Below are 14,216 nucleotides of genomic sequence, written 5' to 3'. Positions count from 1 at the left end.
CATAGTAGGTAGGGTTGGAAGGGACCTGAGCAGGTCATCAAGTCCGACCTCCTGCACTGGGCAGGAAAGGATGCTGGGGTCAAACGACCCTGGCTAGGTGATTATGTAGCCTCCTTTTGAAGACCCCCCAGGTTAGGAGTGAGCCCCACTGCCCTTGGAAGTTGGTTCCAGATCCTGGCTGCCCTGAAGAATGGTAGATACCAGGGGAAATATTGAATAGGAGATAGAACACTAGAAATATCTGGTTCAGTACTCTGCCTTTATAGCATTTCTACCACTGTTGGAGACAGATTTCATTTATTGGTGTATGTTCAAAGAAAGTTATGAAGTTGACAGGGTGGAAGGGGATATGGCAAACCAAAACAAGGGTGGCTATAGGTGTGGGGAGGAGGGCATGGGGAGGACACAACTACATTACATAGAGACAGTGTAGCCTACTTAGCCAGAGGTGGGTTAAGGTGGGGGATAGAGAAGATAAAAGCACAATGCCTATGGAGGGAAGGAGATACAAAGGTCCCACCACACAAGGAAGCCACGCTGGTGTAGATTTGTGGGTTCTAAGAGATACACGCAGGTACAAGTAACATGATGCAGAGGACAGTATACTTGATCTTAGCCAAAAGGCCAAGAATACTGGGCTAGATGGGCCACTGGTCTGAACCAGTATGGCGCTTCTTATGTTCTTGTGTACAAGTACCAAGACAGCTGCACATCATCAAAACGTTTCCTCCTATAACACCCTGAACTGCCAGTGGGTTTTGTCAGGTGTCTCAGGAAATCGCAATTGGCACCAGCTGACTCATGAAGAGGAGGAGGAACTAATTATTATAGCAAGCAAATATTTCAAATAATTCCTGTGAAAATTCACCCAGGAGAAGAAACAAGTGAATTACGTTTTGCTGCAATCATAACTCATTTGTGATTGCTTTTTTTTTTTTCAAAAATTCTACTGAATGAATTTCCTGGCTGGGGCATCTATGAATATGATTGTAACAAATATAATAAAAATGTACGGGAAAAAGTCCTGGAATGTGAAAATGCAAACGCTTGCACTGGAAACTGATTTAAAGAGACTCCTCACCCACTCACAACATTAAAAAGTTTTGCATGACCTTGTATCCACCTTGAATAGGCATTGGTGGATCATAACACAATGAATACTGGTTACCCACAAGGAAATCTTAACAGATAAACAACTATTTAGGGACATTTCTTGGTGAATAGTTCTAAAAGCTGGAAGCATTTGAGAATAATCAGAGCTTTCCAGGGGCAATTTGTAAGCAGAAAAAGAGGTTCAATTTGTCCAAACATGGTTGACTCTGAAAAGTTTTCTTAGCTAGGCTCGTAATGGTTAGCGAATGCTCAGTGTGACTTACTGATTACCTGTGCTTTCCAAATCTCATGTGTTATGGCGGTGTGAGGAACTTAGTATATCACTGATTTATGAACCAGAGGTAGCATGCAAAGCATGCTCTTGTCACTTGAATTTACATATGCCTTTTGCAGAAGAAACAAGGTGCATCTTGCTGAGAATTAATTTTAGACAGCTAAATACTGACTTTGTTCAGCTAACTCACATCTAGAAATGCAGAAAGAAAGCTTGCTGGGAAGCATGCAACTTGCCAAACAGTCCTTCATTGTGTGTATCTGTTTGTGTTCTGCTGCGTACAAAACTCAGGTCTTGAAAGAGCCCATAACGAAGAACATGCTGTACAAATAAAATTGAACTGGAAGCAAGACTGATAACATTTGTCCTGCTTTCTGCATCACAAATCCAGTTGAAGTCTACAGTGTATGTGAGGATTTTTTCCCCTACCTAAAAAGTCTGAGTTATCATTCACTTTCATCGTTATTTGGAGATTTGGGGGTTTTTGGCATTATTTCAGTACTCCTTTTTATATATTATTTATTACATGTTATTTTGGAAGTGTTAAAGTGCTTCCAGTTTGTGGAGTAAAGCTCAATTGGAAAGCATCGTGACCTATGATAGTCAGCAGAGAAAGAATAGAGGAGAGATTTCCATGAAGTCAGGGCTGTGTGATGATCTCTTCCGATGGAGAAGGAAGTAGTGCATAGTGTATCAAAGTCCACTGCAGTTATATTATCTCACACATTCTTGAGGCGTTCACTGCAAAAGCATCAAATTGTCTTATGGGAATGATGTGTGCACTGAGGGGGAAATGTCTCCTGTGCATTCAAATCCTTTGTAACGAGGGAGATAGGGAGTAGTGTGGGAGCCATACCAGGAAATGGCATCATCCAGGTTTCAGATCCTCTTTCCTCCAATCTTTACTGTACCAGTCTGGATACAGTACATGGTGGTTTGGTTCTTTATTCATCTGTAAAATAGGTAAAACATTTCCCTGCCTCATGAGAAGGCAGGGTTCTGGAGTTGCATTCACCGCCGGATATTGAAATCCCCAATCAATCAATGGGGAGGTTCACAGTTTTACCATGTTTTCATCTGGATACGGGATTACAACTCTTCCAGAAGTAGTTCCTCCAGAGTTCGTTTTTAGCCTTTCGGTGACCGATGGAAAATAATCTTGGTTTCGTACAACAGAGCCACAGGACATGACTTCTGAATGATTACAACTTTAAATGTCGTTCTCTCACCATTCGCTATGGCCCAGATGCTTTAAGCTATTTATTCACCTCATACCGATTGATTTCAACTAAAGACCTTGAGGATCTGGGCATTATGCCAGAGGATCTGGTTTTCTCACATCTTGAATGTATTTATCCTCACAGTGTCCCCCGGACATAGGGAAGTAGGTACTTCCTACAGGTGGGAAACCAAGGACTGGATTTTTAAAGCTATTTAAGGACATAAAGATGCACTTTGGTGCGGTGTGGGATTTTTAACAGCATCTAAGTGCTAACTCTCAGGGATTTCAGAGGGTAAGGATTGCACGGGAGGGGAGAACACTGGACCTCCTCAGGCACTGCTCAGGTCATGGAGGAACCAGACACCAGACCTGGGTCTCCCAAGGGCTGGACTAGCATCAGCATCCCTTCCTCCCTGTTTCATAAAGCAATTGCTTGCACTCCAGTGCTCTTTGGAAACAGCTCTCCAGGTTGCAGTTTCTTCCAGCTGTCCAAAATATTATTCAGCCAACTGGTTTTCCTCATCGCAGCACAGCCAACTATCTTTCCCTTCTTTAGGTAGGTCCAAGATAGCACAGGCCCTTCCTGCATCCACTGGCTTCTGCTCCACCCTGAGGTTCAAAACAGGAGATTCAAATAACATCCCCGACATCGGTTCTGTTTCTTTCATCCCAGAACCAGCCGCAAGGTGCAGCATCCAAAAAGAGAAGGGGTTTAGCAGGTGACATGAGGGGCAATGGAGCAACCAAAGCAAAATCCACTTTCAATGAAAATGTGACATTGGATCAACACAGCTGAGCCTCAGAAACTTTCACAGCCTGGCCCCCAAGTCCCTCTTTCTAGTGATGTGTTCCCAAAATTGTAACAAAAGTAATGTTCCCCTTAGCTTGTGCTAAGGAACTGTGCAATGTCAGCACTATGCAGAAAGGCAATGGGCTGTCTGAGAAACAGGGATGTTATTCTGACCTTGTGATCAATTTAGTGACAGAATATTCATAGAATCCTAGAAAATGAGGGTGGAAGGGACCTCAGGAGGTCATCTAGTCCAACCCCCTGCTCAAAGCAGGACCAGCCCCAACTAGATCATCCCAGCCAAGGCTTTGTCTAGCTGGGCCTTAAAACCCTCCAAGGATGGAGCTTCCACCACCTCTCTGAGTGACCTGTTCCAGTGCTTTGCTACCCTCCTAGTGAGAAAGTCTTTCCTAACATCATACCTAAACTTCCCTTGCTGTAACTTAATAAAGGCCTTTTGGGAACTTTTCTCAACCTCTTCCAGCATATCAGCACCACTGTTCAACTAACTTCCCACATGCAAACATTTCTGGGGAAAAGCCTGGATTTGGAGCCGAGTCTAACCTTAGTGGCCCTACTGCTTATGCCAAACCACTGAATCCCCACTTGGGGTGCCATCAGGAGCATTATTTTCCAACATCGCAGTGAAGAAAATATCACCATCTTGCTATGGGTATGTACTTAGAATCAGAATCAGAGAAAATTAGAGTTGGAAGGGACCTCAGGAAGTTACATCTAGTCCAACCCTGCTCAAAGCAAGACCATCCCCAGCTAGATCATCCCAGTCAGGGCTTTGTCTATCCAGGTCTTAAAAACCTCCAAGGATGGAGATACCACCACCTCTCTGGGTAACCTGTTCCAGCGTTTGACTACTCTCCTAGTGAGAAAGTGTTTCCTAAGATCTAACCTAAACTTCCCTTGCTGCAACTTGAGCCCATGAAATGCACAGCTGGAATAAGTTGGTCTGTTTTCACCTTGGAAGAGGAAATCTCTGCTTTGCAAAGCACCTGTGCTGCCAGGGCCATGGGCAGCTAGTAATTAAGTTTTCAGAGAGAACATGGCAACAATCCAGAACAGGCGCTGGGGGAAAGGAGCAGAGTTGACACGTTGTATTAAAAAATGCCTGGAGGGGAGAAAACAAATGGAGCCTTTCCAAATTAAAAGAGAAGGTTAATAGTAGGGTGCTACAGGGATCAAGGTTGGTGGCTACAACCTTTTATTAGCCTGATAAGTGACTTGGATGATGGGCTTCAAACCAGTGATTTAGGATTTATAAATGTTATTTAAGTGGAAAATACAATATTTAATGGACTATACATTGGCCTGTATTATTTAAGTACTTGGGCCTATGAATGGCAGTTACTATTCATTGTATCTCAATGCAAAGAACAAAAGTGGGAGTATTTAAACAAGGGGAAATAGCTGCCAAAGGGAAAAGTGCTGTCTCCTGCTAGCTCAAAATGACGTGATAGCAAGAGTTGTCTGAACCCAGAAACTCTGCCCCACAGGTACCTGAAGTGAATCCATCTGATGACATAATTTCTAGGGTGTATATACAATGTAAATGAAAAGAGTGACTGATGTGGATTGGCAAGCAACATGACCTCTTTGAGTAACATGGCAGCAAAACAGAAAAAAAAAGGCCCTGTGATTGAAGTGCTAATTGCTGTGTAACAGCTTCCAAAGACAGAACCTTTGCTGGTGTGGAGTGAAGCCCGTGGAGTTGCACCCACAGGCAATGTCGTACATAAAGTGCATAAGTACCTTACTGGTGTATGCGAATGAGAGAAGCTGGTATAACGGGTTATGGTAAAGATAATGCCCAGTTGCTGCTGCTGTAGGTAGTGTAATCACTGTCCAGTGCTCTTCGCTGTGCTTCAGATGATAGAAATGAATGCCTTGTGCTGCTATAAAGGGTGGGACCAACAGCAGAGCTCACGTACAAATTTACTGGTTCCTTAGGGCAACTTGTGGTAAGTCTCTCCTAGCTACTTTATCAATGGACTTGTCAGGATTAGGCCACAGTACCAACTGGAAACATGTAGTCAACCTCCCTTGTAAGTACCACGGGGTTTGAAGAGACCCTGGGCCTCTTCTCATCATCCCCTCTTCCTTTGGATCCAGGCATGTTCTCCTTTCCCCTTTGGCACTTCAGCTTTGTCTCCATCTGACATCTGCCATATCCTCCTCACCACTCCTCCTCTCCCTGACACCGTTTTAGTCCATGCGTTCCCCCTCTCCTTCACATCTTCCTTTCCAATGCATCTTTCTGGTCCACTTTTAATCAGTAAGCCCCAAACTGATCATTACAACAAGTCTGTCTGGGCCTACCTTACCACCCTGGGTGATCCTTTGCCTCTAAACTCTTCCCACCACATTTCTTGCCATTCTTTGAACCCTGGGAAGCCAACCAGAAACAGGGGGCTTCTAATCAAGCATCTGCCTACCCATTCCTTTCCCTTTCCTAGGCATCCTATGCTGACCTGCTTTGGAGAGAACGTAAATGGGTAACTATTTTGCATAAGCCCTTCCATGCAACTTCTCAAATTCTACATGGCTCATTTCTCTCTGGTCATATAGGGCATTCCCAACCTCCTTCATGGATGGGGAGCACTTGTTATAGTCTAGCTCATAGGTAATAGGAAGGAGAAAACCAGATGGGGCAGATAAAGAAGTCTTATCATTGCATAGTTTTGTTAGGAAGTTATATATCTTTATCAGTTCAGGAAATATGAGTTGGCAGTCCACAGAGTGATGAATAATGATGGGCAATGACTGCACAGAGATATCCTATTTATATTGGCAAAGCGCCACTTTCATTATTAACACTGAGCCTTGCTGATCTGGAGACAGCGCTGTGAAATGATTGTTTGCTTTATTTTTAGGGTAGAAGAAAGTTTTAAAACCTTATTCTGGTCAATATTTGGCTTGTCTGAAGTGATATCAGTGGTGCTGAAGTACGATCATAAGTTTATTGAAAATATTGGATATGTTCTCTATGGAGTTTATAACGTTACCATGGTGGTGGTGCTGCTTAATATGTTAATAGCCATGATCAACAACTCCTATCAGGAAATTGAGGTAAGATAAGCAATTTGATTACTATATATATATTGTTTTAATTGACTGTGATGTTATAAAAATCAGGAAGTGGAAGGGTCCAGCACGTAAAATGTCAGAGTATAACAGAAGGCAGTTGCTTTTAAAATTATGTGGCAACCAAAAAATCTCGCACCTGGTATTAGATGTAAGCAAATTATTCACCGTGGCTTATTTAAATAAGGAATTCAATTACCTTTTATTGGTTGAACATCTGTGACTGGATCACAGGTTTTTTAGATTTGTACATTATTGAAAGTAGTTCACAATTTTTTTTAATTCTCTGTATCGGTCTGACGCACTTCTTGGAATATTGCCCTCAAAACTTCTGTTGGTTAATTGTGATTAGTCAGATTGATCACATGGCATTTTTAACTTGTTTCAGATTGGCTGAGTGCACAGGCCTATCTTCTTCCTATACTCTTCTATGCAGATTTAAAATTAAAATTATATTCATAAAAGATAGGTGCACAATCTTGACATTCATTTTCCGTGAACATTTGTGCCAGTGAAACACACTTGTGTTTATGTTGACAAAAAGTGGACACAAAAGGGGCATGGGCACGATAATTATTAAAATCTCTCTATATATCTATATCACTGTTGGCAGACATTTATTTGTGGTTTTCAACCAACTCTGCCCAGTCTTGTTCATATTAGCAGACTGGATTTGCTTATTTGGATAAAAAATAGAGAAAAACAGATTTTTGTTAAGATAAATAAAACAAGAAGAATGATTAATGCCTGGGCACATGTCAGTGCTAATTCCTCTCTTTTTTGTCCCAGTTTCATGAATGTCAAGTTACTATAGTTGAATCTGTATTAATTAGCTGCTCTAATCTTCCCTCAGAACCCAAATATGCAAAAGGCCAGGGCTGCATGTATTTCCTCGGTGTGATGCTTGAGTACTTATGCACAGCAGTGAAAATATTAGATGGATTCCTGTGTATGCTGCAATTAGGTTGAAATGTCAGAGCTACCTTATTTTTTATACCCTTTGCCCTGCGTGCAGATGGCCCCATCAAGGAAATCATGCTAGCTGTCAGATAAGAGGAGCGTTTTAATCGGTATCTTATCAGTATCTCATTAAAAAAGATAAGAAACAAGGTTTTATCAGAAACAGCTCCAACAATGCCAACCAGAAACAACTCCAAAAGCCAAACGGCCAAAGTCAGAATAGCTCCATTCATGTCAATAGAAATGCACTGCTATAAAGGAAGGGAGAATTAGGCTCAATGCCTCCATTTGTAACAGGCCCATTTCTGCCAACATAGTGGTTTCATCAGAGCTATACACTGATGAGAGAGCATGCATTATTCATGTTACCGTGGCACAGATGTATTGGCAAAACTCTTTTTCCCATTGATATTACTGTCTGCTTTATATACTACAATGAAAACAGCTGTAGAAAAGCTGCAAGATCATCCTCTCTTGCCCAGCAAATGATCCTGCTATGAGGTCCTGAGCATAGAAGTACTGAATACAATCATAAATGCCACTCAGATTCAGACAGACTGCAGTAACCTTGCATTTGCCCTCCGGAAAGTTCTTGATGTCTTGGCTGTCTTTGACAATCTAATAAGGGGATATCATCTTAACTGAAAAACGGATGTGTTTATGTGGCATGTGAGATATCTGAACCAAAATATAATGGTACAGGACAAGGAATATCATTAGGACCAAAAAAAGGAATCAGCTGGTATAGGCTATTATAGTTTTCATTTACTGGAAAACATAATAAGCCTAAGCTGCTATTTGGAAATTTTTAGCGAATCAAACGATAGGTACTTAGGCATCAAATATCTCTGTGCTTAATTAGAAGCATGAGTCATTATTAAATGGTAATGTTAAGATTGCTTCTTTTTTGCTTGGTACTGAAAATATACCCATATATTTGGCCAAACTCAAAATATGGAATGTGTTTTATGGGCGTTTCATTTACAGAAGATTTCCTTGCCATCCCAAGAAAGAGGACCATGGTCCTGAATAGAAAAGGACAGAGGTATTTCACATCCTACATTTTTACCAGAATTGCTGCCGTCTCGTGGAATTCCGAATCCGCACATCACGGCTTTTTGGGTTGCGTCAAAGTTATCATCAAGGTGGCTGTAGCCATTCTTCCAATATGCAAAGAGAAACAAAACACAGCACCTATAGGCTGACCACAGCAAGCTCCTTTTCAGGAGACCCGGTACAGCACTTGTTAGGGTCGACTGGATCCAAAATGTGACCTATGTAAGATATCTAAGGGTAATTCCGACATGTCTATAACTAGGTCCTCCATCGCCCTATGGGAGTGATACAATAGGGAAGAAATAACAGCCTGGAAAATCTATCACACTCAACTATTCACCTGTTCTCCTCATTGCCGTCACACCCTGCTCTCTATATGCTGTTTCCCTGTAGTACAGTCCTTTCTTTTCTTTCTTTCTTTTTTTGGCCACTCTCCTCTTTTTTTCTCACAGACATTCCTACAAGGAAACTGCAGACACATTAACTGTTGAGTCTAGCTGAGCTCTCCGACCCCTTTCTTAACTGGCATCTCCCACAACGTGCCCATTAGCCAGCCTAGAAGGAAGGTGACATTCGATTCAGAAGGTCACCGAGTTTCATGCTCACCCTGGCAGGGTTGCCCAGGTGCTCTGTTTGAATCCTGCCAGCTCCAGAGGTGTTCTGAGGAGCTTGGCAGGTTTTCAAACAGCATCTCATTTACCTGAAAAAAAATTGAGGAGGCCTTGTAGGAAGGATAGTTATCCAATATTTATATTTAATTTCCCTGAGCTATCTCTGAGAAACAGCAATAAGTTGCTGTTTAAGGCACTGGGCACAGGGGCTCACCTTCCCCCTTTTTTTGGCAAACATCATCATCAAGGAGAAGGCTGGGTGCATAGTATGGATACCTCCTGCTACACCAGGGGTGGGCAAAATGCGGCCCGCAGGCCAGATGTGGCCCACCAAGCTGTTCTATCTGGCCCTCAGGGCCGCTAAAAAATTTAGAAAATTAATATTTATCTTCCCCTGGCTGCCTGTCATGCAGCCCTCAATCGCTTTCCAAAACTCAGTAAGCGGGCCTCTGCCCAAAATAATTGCCCGCCCCTGCGCTACACCCTGAGCAGGACCCACTGCTGCAGATGGACATAGAGGATAAGTCGGTTCCCTCCCAGCTTCTTCTGCTGCACTAAGGCAGACCTGTCAGGGGTGCTGGACCCAATGGCTTCTCCTTCCTTCCTTCCATCAACTGTGCTGCTTAGAAGCAGTCCAGGAGAAAGCAGCTGCCTGACTTCATCATTCACTTGGCTCTGAAACTCCGACTGTGGCTGTCTTCTTCCTCTGCCGCTGTGTTGCCACTTGCTGTTGGCCTCTGTCTCCTACGGTCCCACATATGCCCCACTTCACTTTCCCCCTTGAAGCCCCACTAAAAAACTCCCCACACTCCAGAAGAATGTTATTTAGGTGCACAATATGCACATAACAATATAGACATAAGCAATAGGCCTGTGTGAGTTGGCAGAGATCCAATCCGGCTTTGGATGTGGCCGTTTTGGATGGCAGCAATCTGATCCGAAGCTCCGGACTGGGTTTCTGCTTCAATCCAGCCAAAGCGGCTACGAAGCTTCGGAGCTACATCGGAGATCCGGCCATAGGGTATAATGGGGAATCCACAAGATATCTAAAACTTTGTTGTTTTTTGTCTGATTTGGATGAAACTTGCAGGAGTGGTAGATTCTGCTGAGCGCATGAAGTCTAAGAAGTTTCAAGAAGATCAGTGCAGAGGTTTGGGGGGAACTGTACCCCAAATTCTTGAAAGCAAAACTCATGTCACTTCTGTGTGTTACACCACAGGGGGGTGAAAACTGCAGGGATGGTAGCCCCTGCTGAGGGCACAAAGCCTGCCAAGTGTCAAGGAGATAAGTGCAGGGATTTGGGGGGAACTGCACCTCAAGCTGCGGACAAGCAAAACTCGTGACATGGGTGACCCTGTGTATGTTAAGGCACAGCAGGGTGACAGCTGCAGGGATGGTGGCCCCTGCTCTGGCCACAAAGCCTGCCAGCTGTCGAGGAGATTGGTGCAGGGGGGTTCTGGGGCCCTGCACCCCTAGCTGCTGACAGGCAAAACTCATGTTCATGGGTGCTTGTGCACCTGACTGGCTCTGTCTTGGGGCAGTTGATTGTCTGTATTGAGTCTTCCCTTTCCTTAGTCTGTGGTTTTGTAGGTGCTAATTGATGGTAATTAACTGATTACATTAGCCAGCAAGCACTTATTGAGCTAGTCCCTGAGGGAATCATGATTGATTGGTAACTGGTAACACAGTAGCTTAGCAGCCAGGCCTGCTGCAGTGTCTCCCAGGCCCCAAGACAGACACAGTTGCACAAGCACCCATGTCACGAGTTTTGTCTGTCAGCAGCTAGGGGTGCAGGGCCCCAGAACCCAGCACCCCTGCACCGATCTCTTCAACAGCTGGCAGGCATCGTGGCCACAGCAGGGGCTACCACCCCTGCAGCTTTCACCCTGCTGTGCCTTAACACACACAGTGTCACCCATGTCACGAGTTTTGCTTGTCTGCAGCTTATGGTGCAGTTTCCCCCAAACTGCTGCATGTATCTTCTTGAAACTTGGCAGGCTTTGTGGCCTGAGCAGGGGCCACCACCCCTGCAGTTTGTACCCCCCTGTGTTGTAACACATAGACATAACAGGAGTTTTGCTTTCAAGAATTTGGGGTGCAGTTCCCCCCAAACCCCGGCACTCATCTTCCTGAAACACGGCAGACTTCATGCTCTTTGAAGAGTCTACCCCCCCTGCAAATTTCACCTAAATCAGACAAAAAACAAAGTTATAGATATTTTATTGTTTCCCCATTATACCCTATGGCCAGATCTCCGAGGTGGCTCCGAAGCTTTTCTGACAAAGTTCAGAAGCTCCAAACCGCTTCAGAAAGCCTAATGAAGCCAGTGCTTTGATGCAGACAGGCTGCTTTGGACGCCGAAGCATCCAAAGCTTCTCCGGATCCGAAACACAGTCCGAGGCCTCTCACAGCCCTAATAAACAATCTACTCACGTCAAAGTTGGAGCAGGGAGAAGGGCCTCGGGAGACCAGACTCGTACTCAGTCCATCGAAGTGGTCTCTGCTCCTTAGTTTCACTGCCAGTGGAACAGAGTTGGCATATTCCTACCTCAATACTGATGCTGCTCTTGTTTTTATTTCCCCCCTCTCAGGAGGATGCAGATGTGGAGTGGAAGTTTGCGCGTGCCAAACTATGGCTGTCATACTTTGACGAAGGAAGGACTCTACCTGCTCCTTTCAACCTAGTGCCAAGCCCCAAATCCTTTTATTATCTCATAATGAGAATCAAAATGTGCCTCATAAAACTCTGCAAATCCAAGGCCAAAAACTGTGAAAATGATCTCGAGATGGGCATGCTCAATTCCAACCACCGGGTAAGGCACTCACCTCTTTGCAGGTCATGTTCTTTGACGAGGGACTGTGGCTTTTTCCAAGGACAATAGGGGAAGGATCCTTAGCTCAAAAGGGCTGCATGGTGTTTTAGTTAAAGCTATTTTTCTGTATTATTCATATGACAGCAACCCCCAGAGGCCCTGCCAAAATTGTGACCTCTTTTTACAAGCACCTGCTAAAATACTTACAATCTATATAAACTCTGATAGGAAACTGGTGAAGTGACTTATTCAAAGGCACAGGCAGCAAGTCAGTGGTGGAACAAAGCCTAGAAGCCGGGTTCCTTCACTTTAATCTACCAGCGGATCATGCTGCCTCTTTTATGTCCAGCTTCCTTTCACCATCCCCCTAAACCAATTTCATAGTCACTATGTGAAAATCAGCATTTCCCTGATTGCACCTTTGTTGGGAGCCACAGTCTGGATAGGGACTATTAATTTCTCCCGAGGACCTGAAGCTGCAATTGCTGACCTGTCCCCCTTCATCTCTCTAACGGCAGGCACAGAAACAGATAGGTCCTTCCTCAACTGCCACCTGCTCACTGTTTTGGAATAGATGGGTGCTTTGGGAAAGCACAAATTTGCCGCTTGCCAAATGGCACATTTCAGAGGGGTGAAGGAGCCTCCTCCCAAGCACTGAGGAGCTTCCGCATGATAAAACAGGACACGCAGTCGTAGAAATCAGATGCTCTCCAGCAGAACTGGCTTGTCTTGCCCCTGAAAAAAAAAGAAGTGTCAGTGTAATCAGAGAGCGCTCTCTCTCCCGTGGAAATGATTATTTTCAGGACTGTTCCTAGGGTATTTTGGGACAAAATGTTCCTGGCAAGTTGATTGGAATTACAAAAAAAAGAAAAAAGAAAACCCCACCAAAGTAAATCTGTTCCTTCCCCTCGTGGCATTTCTCTTGCTTCACAGTGAAATGCCTGAAGCTTTTTCACACACAATTCAGCTGCAGCTGCTCTACCCTGGCCGTCAAATCCAGCAAACGGAAACAGGCAGCGAGACAGCTTTGTTTAAACTGTACTAGCCGTGGTTTTCATTTCCCCTGCTCAAGTGGGGTTTCAAATGGGAAGAGGAGATTGGGAAGTGGTCCCTGGAAAGGTGAGCTTTAGGGTTTGGCAGGAGCGGGGGAGGAAGGGGTAACATCACTCCCCATGCTGGAGGCTCAAGTGATGTTCCTCAGCAGCGCTGCCAGCAGTTTCTAAGGGGGTTGTTAATATTCAGGAGGCATGTTCGAAGGCACATCAGACCAGGATTTTAAATTTTAATCCGAGTATAGCTGCACATTTTTTTTCAGGTCATCTGAACTCAAGCCTGTTAGCTGCTTCACAGAGCCTAACCTGACTAGCAGGAGCAGCTGGGTAGAGCAAAAGAGAGACCATCGATCTGTCCCCTGGGGACCAAGAAAATGAAGGGTGGGGCAAAATAAGGCAGAGAGCGGAGGAGAGGGGGTGGAAAAACAAGTGTGAGAGCAGAAGAAAAAGTTTGAGATCAAAGGAATATGCTGAAAAGGGGTAGGGAAAGCCCCTCCGGGGACACTGATGTACCATGAGGTCCTCCCAGAAGAGAAGGTGACACCCTGTGAGAGGGAAACAGAGAGAGCGACTGAAGAGGAAGTGCTGAGCAAATAAAAGCATAGACACAGGTGGGGGAGCGTGTGCCAGAGCGACGCAGAGGAGGACTCTGCTTGGCTTGCCTCTGTGGACTGCAGTCTGCCCTCGGGGTAGCTTGGAGCCGTTCCTATCTCAATGAAAGCACAGGAACCAGTCCCGTTGTCCCATAATAATGGTATTGCAGAGAGCTGACCCGGTGCTTGTTGAGAGTGCATTTCCCCTAGGCAAGTTTAAGAGAGTACGCTTACATAGGATGAGCATTCAATCACCTGCCAAGGTATGGCTAGAGAAGCTAAAAATATCTAAGATGTGCAGGCCCTGGTTTTAATTGCCACAACTAACTGGTTTGCTTCTTAAACTGCCTGCCGCCCAGGTAGACGGACATGTTGGGGTCACCAAATTCTAGTAGATCAGCTTTCCTGTTCATTTTTAGTCTAAAGAATCATGTATTTTAGGAATGGGAAATGAAATAACCGGAAGGATAGGAGACTTAAAAGATAATGAAGGAATGCTCTAACCCGCCATTAATATCTATTTATCAAGGGTGAACATTTTCAGCACCTAAGTCACTTTGAAAATTGGTCTTCAGTTCTTAAAATCATTTAGGTACTTCTCATAATATAACCCCAAGTTCGACTCTTAGGCTTTGT

At 44.4% G+C, this 14,216-nt stretch overlaps 1 protein-coding gene across 1 annotated transcript in view; it reads left to right on the top strand.

Annotated features, from left to right (window-relative positions):
* TRPC7 (transient receptor potential cation channel subfamily C member 7) overlaps positions 1-14,216 on the top strand; it is a 122,016-nt gene that overhangs the window by 97,272 nt on the left and 10,528 nt on the right. Inside the window, exons 8-9 of the mRNA XM_059733423.1 lie at positions 6,285-6,480; positions 11,714-11,935. Coding sequence (XP_059589406.1) covers positions 6,285-6,480; positions 11,714-11,935 — 418 coding nt within the window. The remainder of the gene's footprint in view (positions 1-6,284; positions 6,481-11,713; positions 11,936-14,216) is intronic.

This window comes from Alligator mississippiensis, chromosome 9 (assembly GCF_030867095.1).
Source record: "Alligator mississippiensis isolate rAllMis1 chromosome 9, rAllMis1, whole genome shotgun sequence".
Taxonomy (NCBI): Eukaryota; Metazoa; Chordata; order Crocodylia; family Alligatoridae; genus Alligator; species Alligator mississippiensis.
The sequence above is the reverse complement of the archived record's forward strand: the minus strand, read 5'-3'. Positions and strand labels throughout refer to the sequence as shown.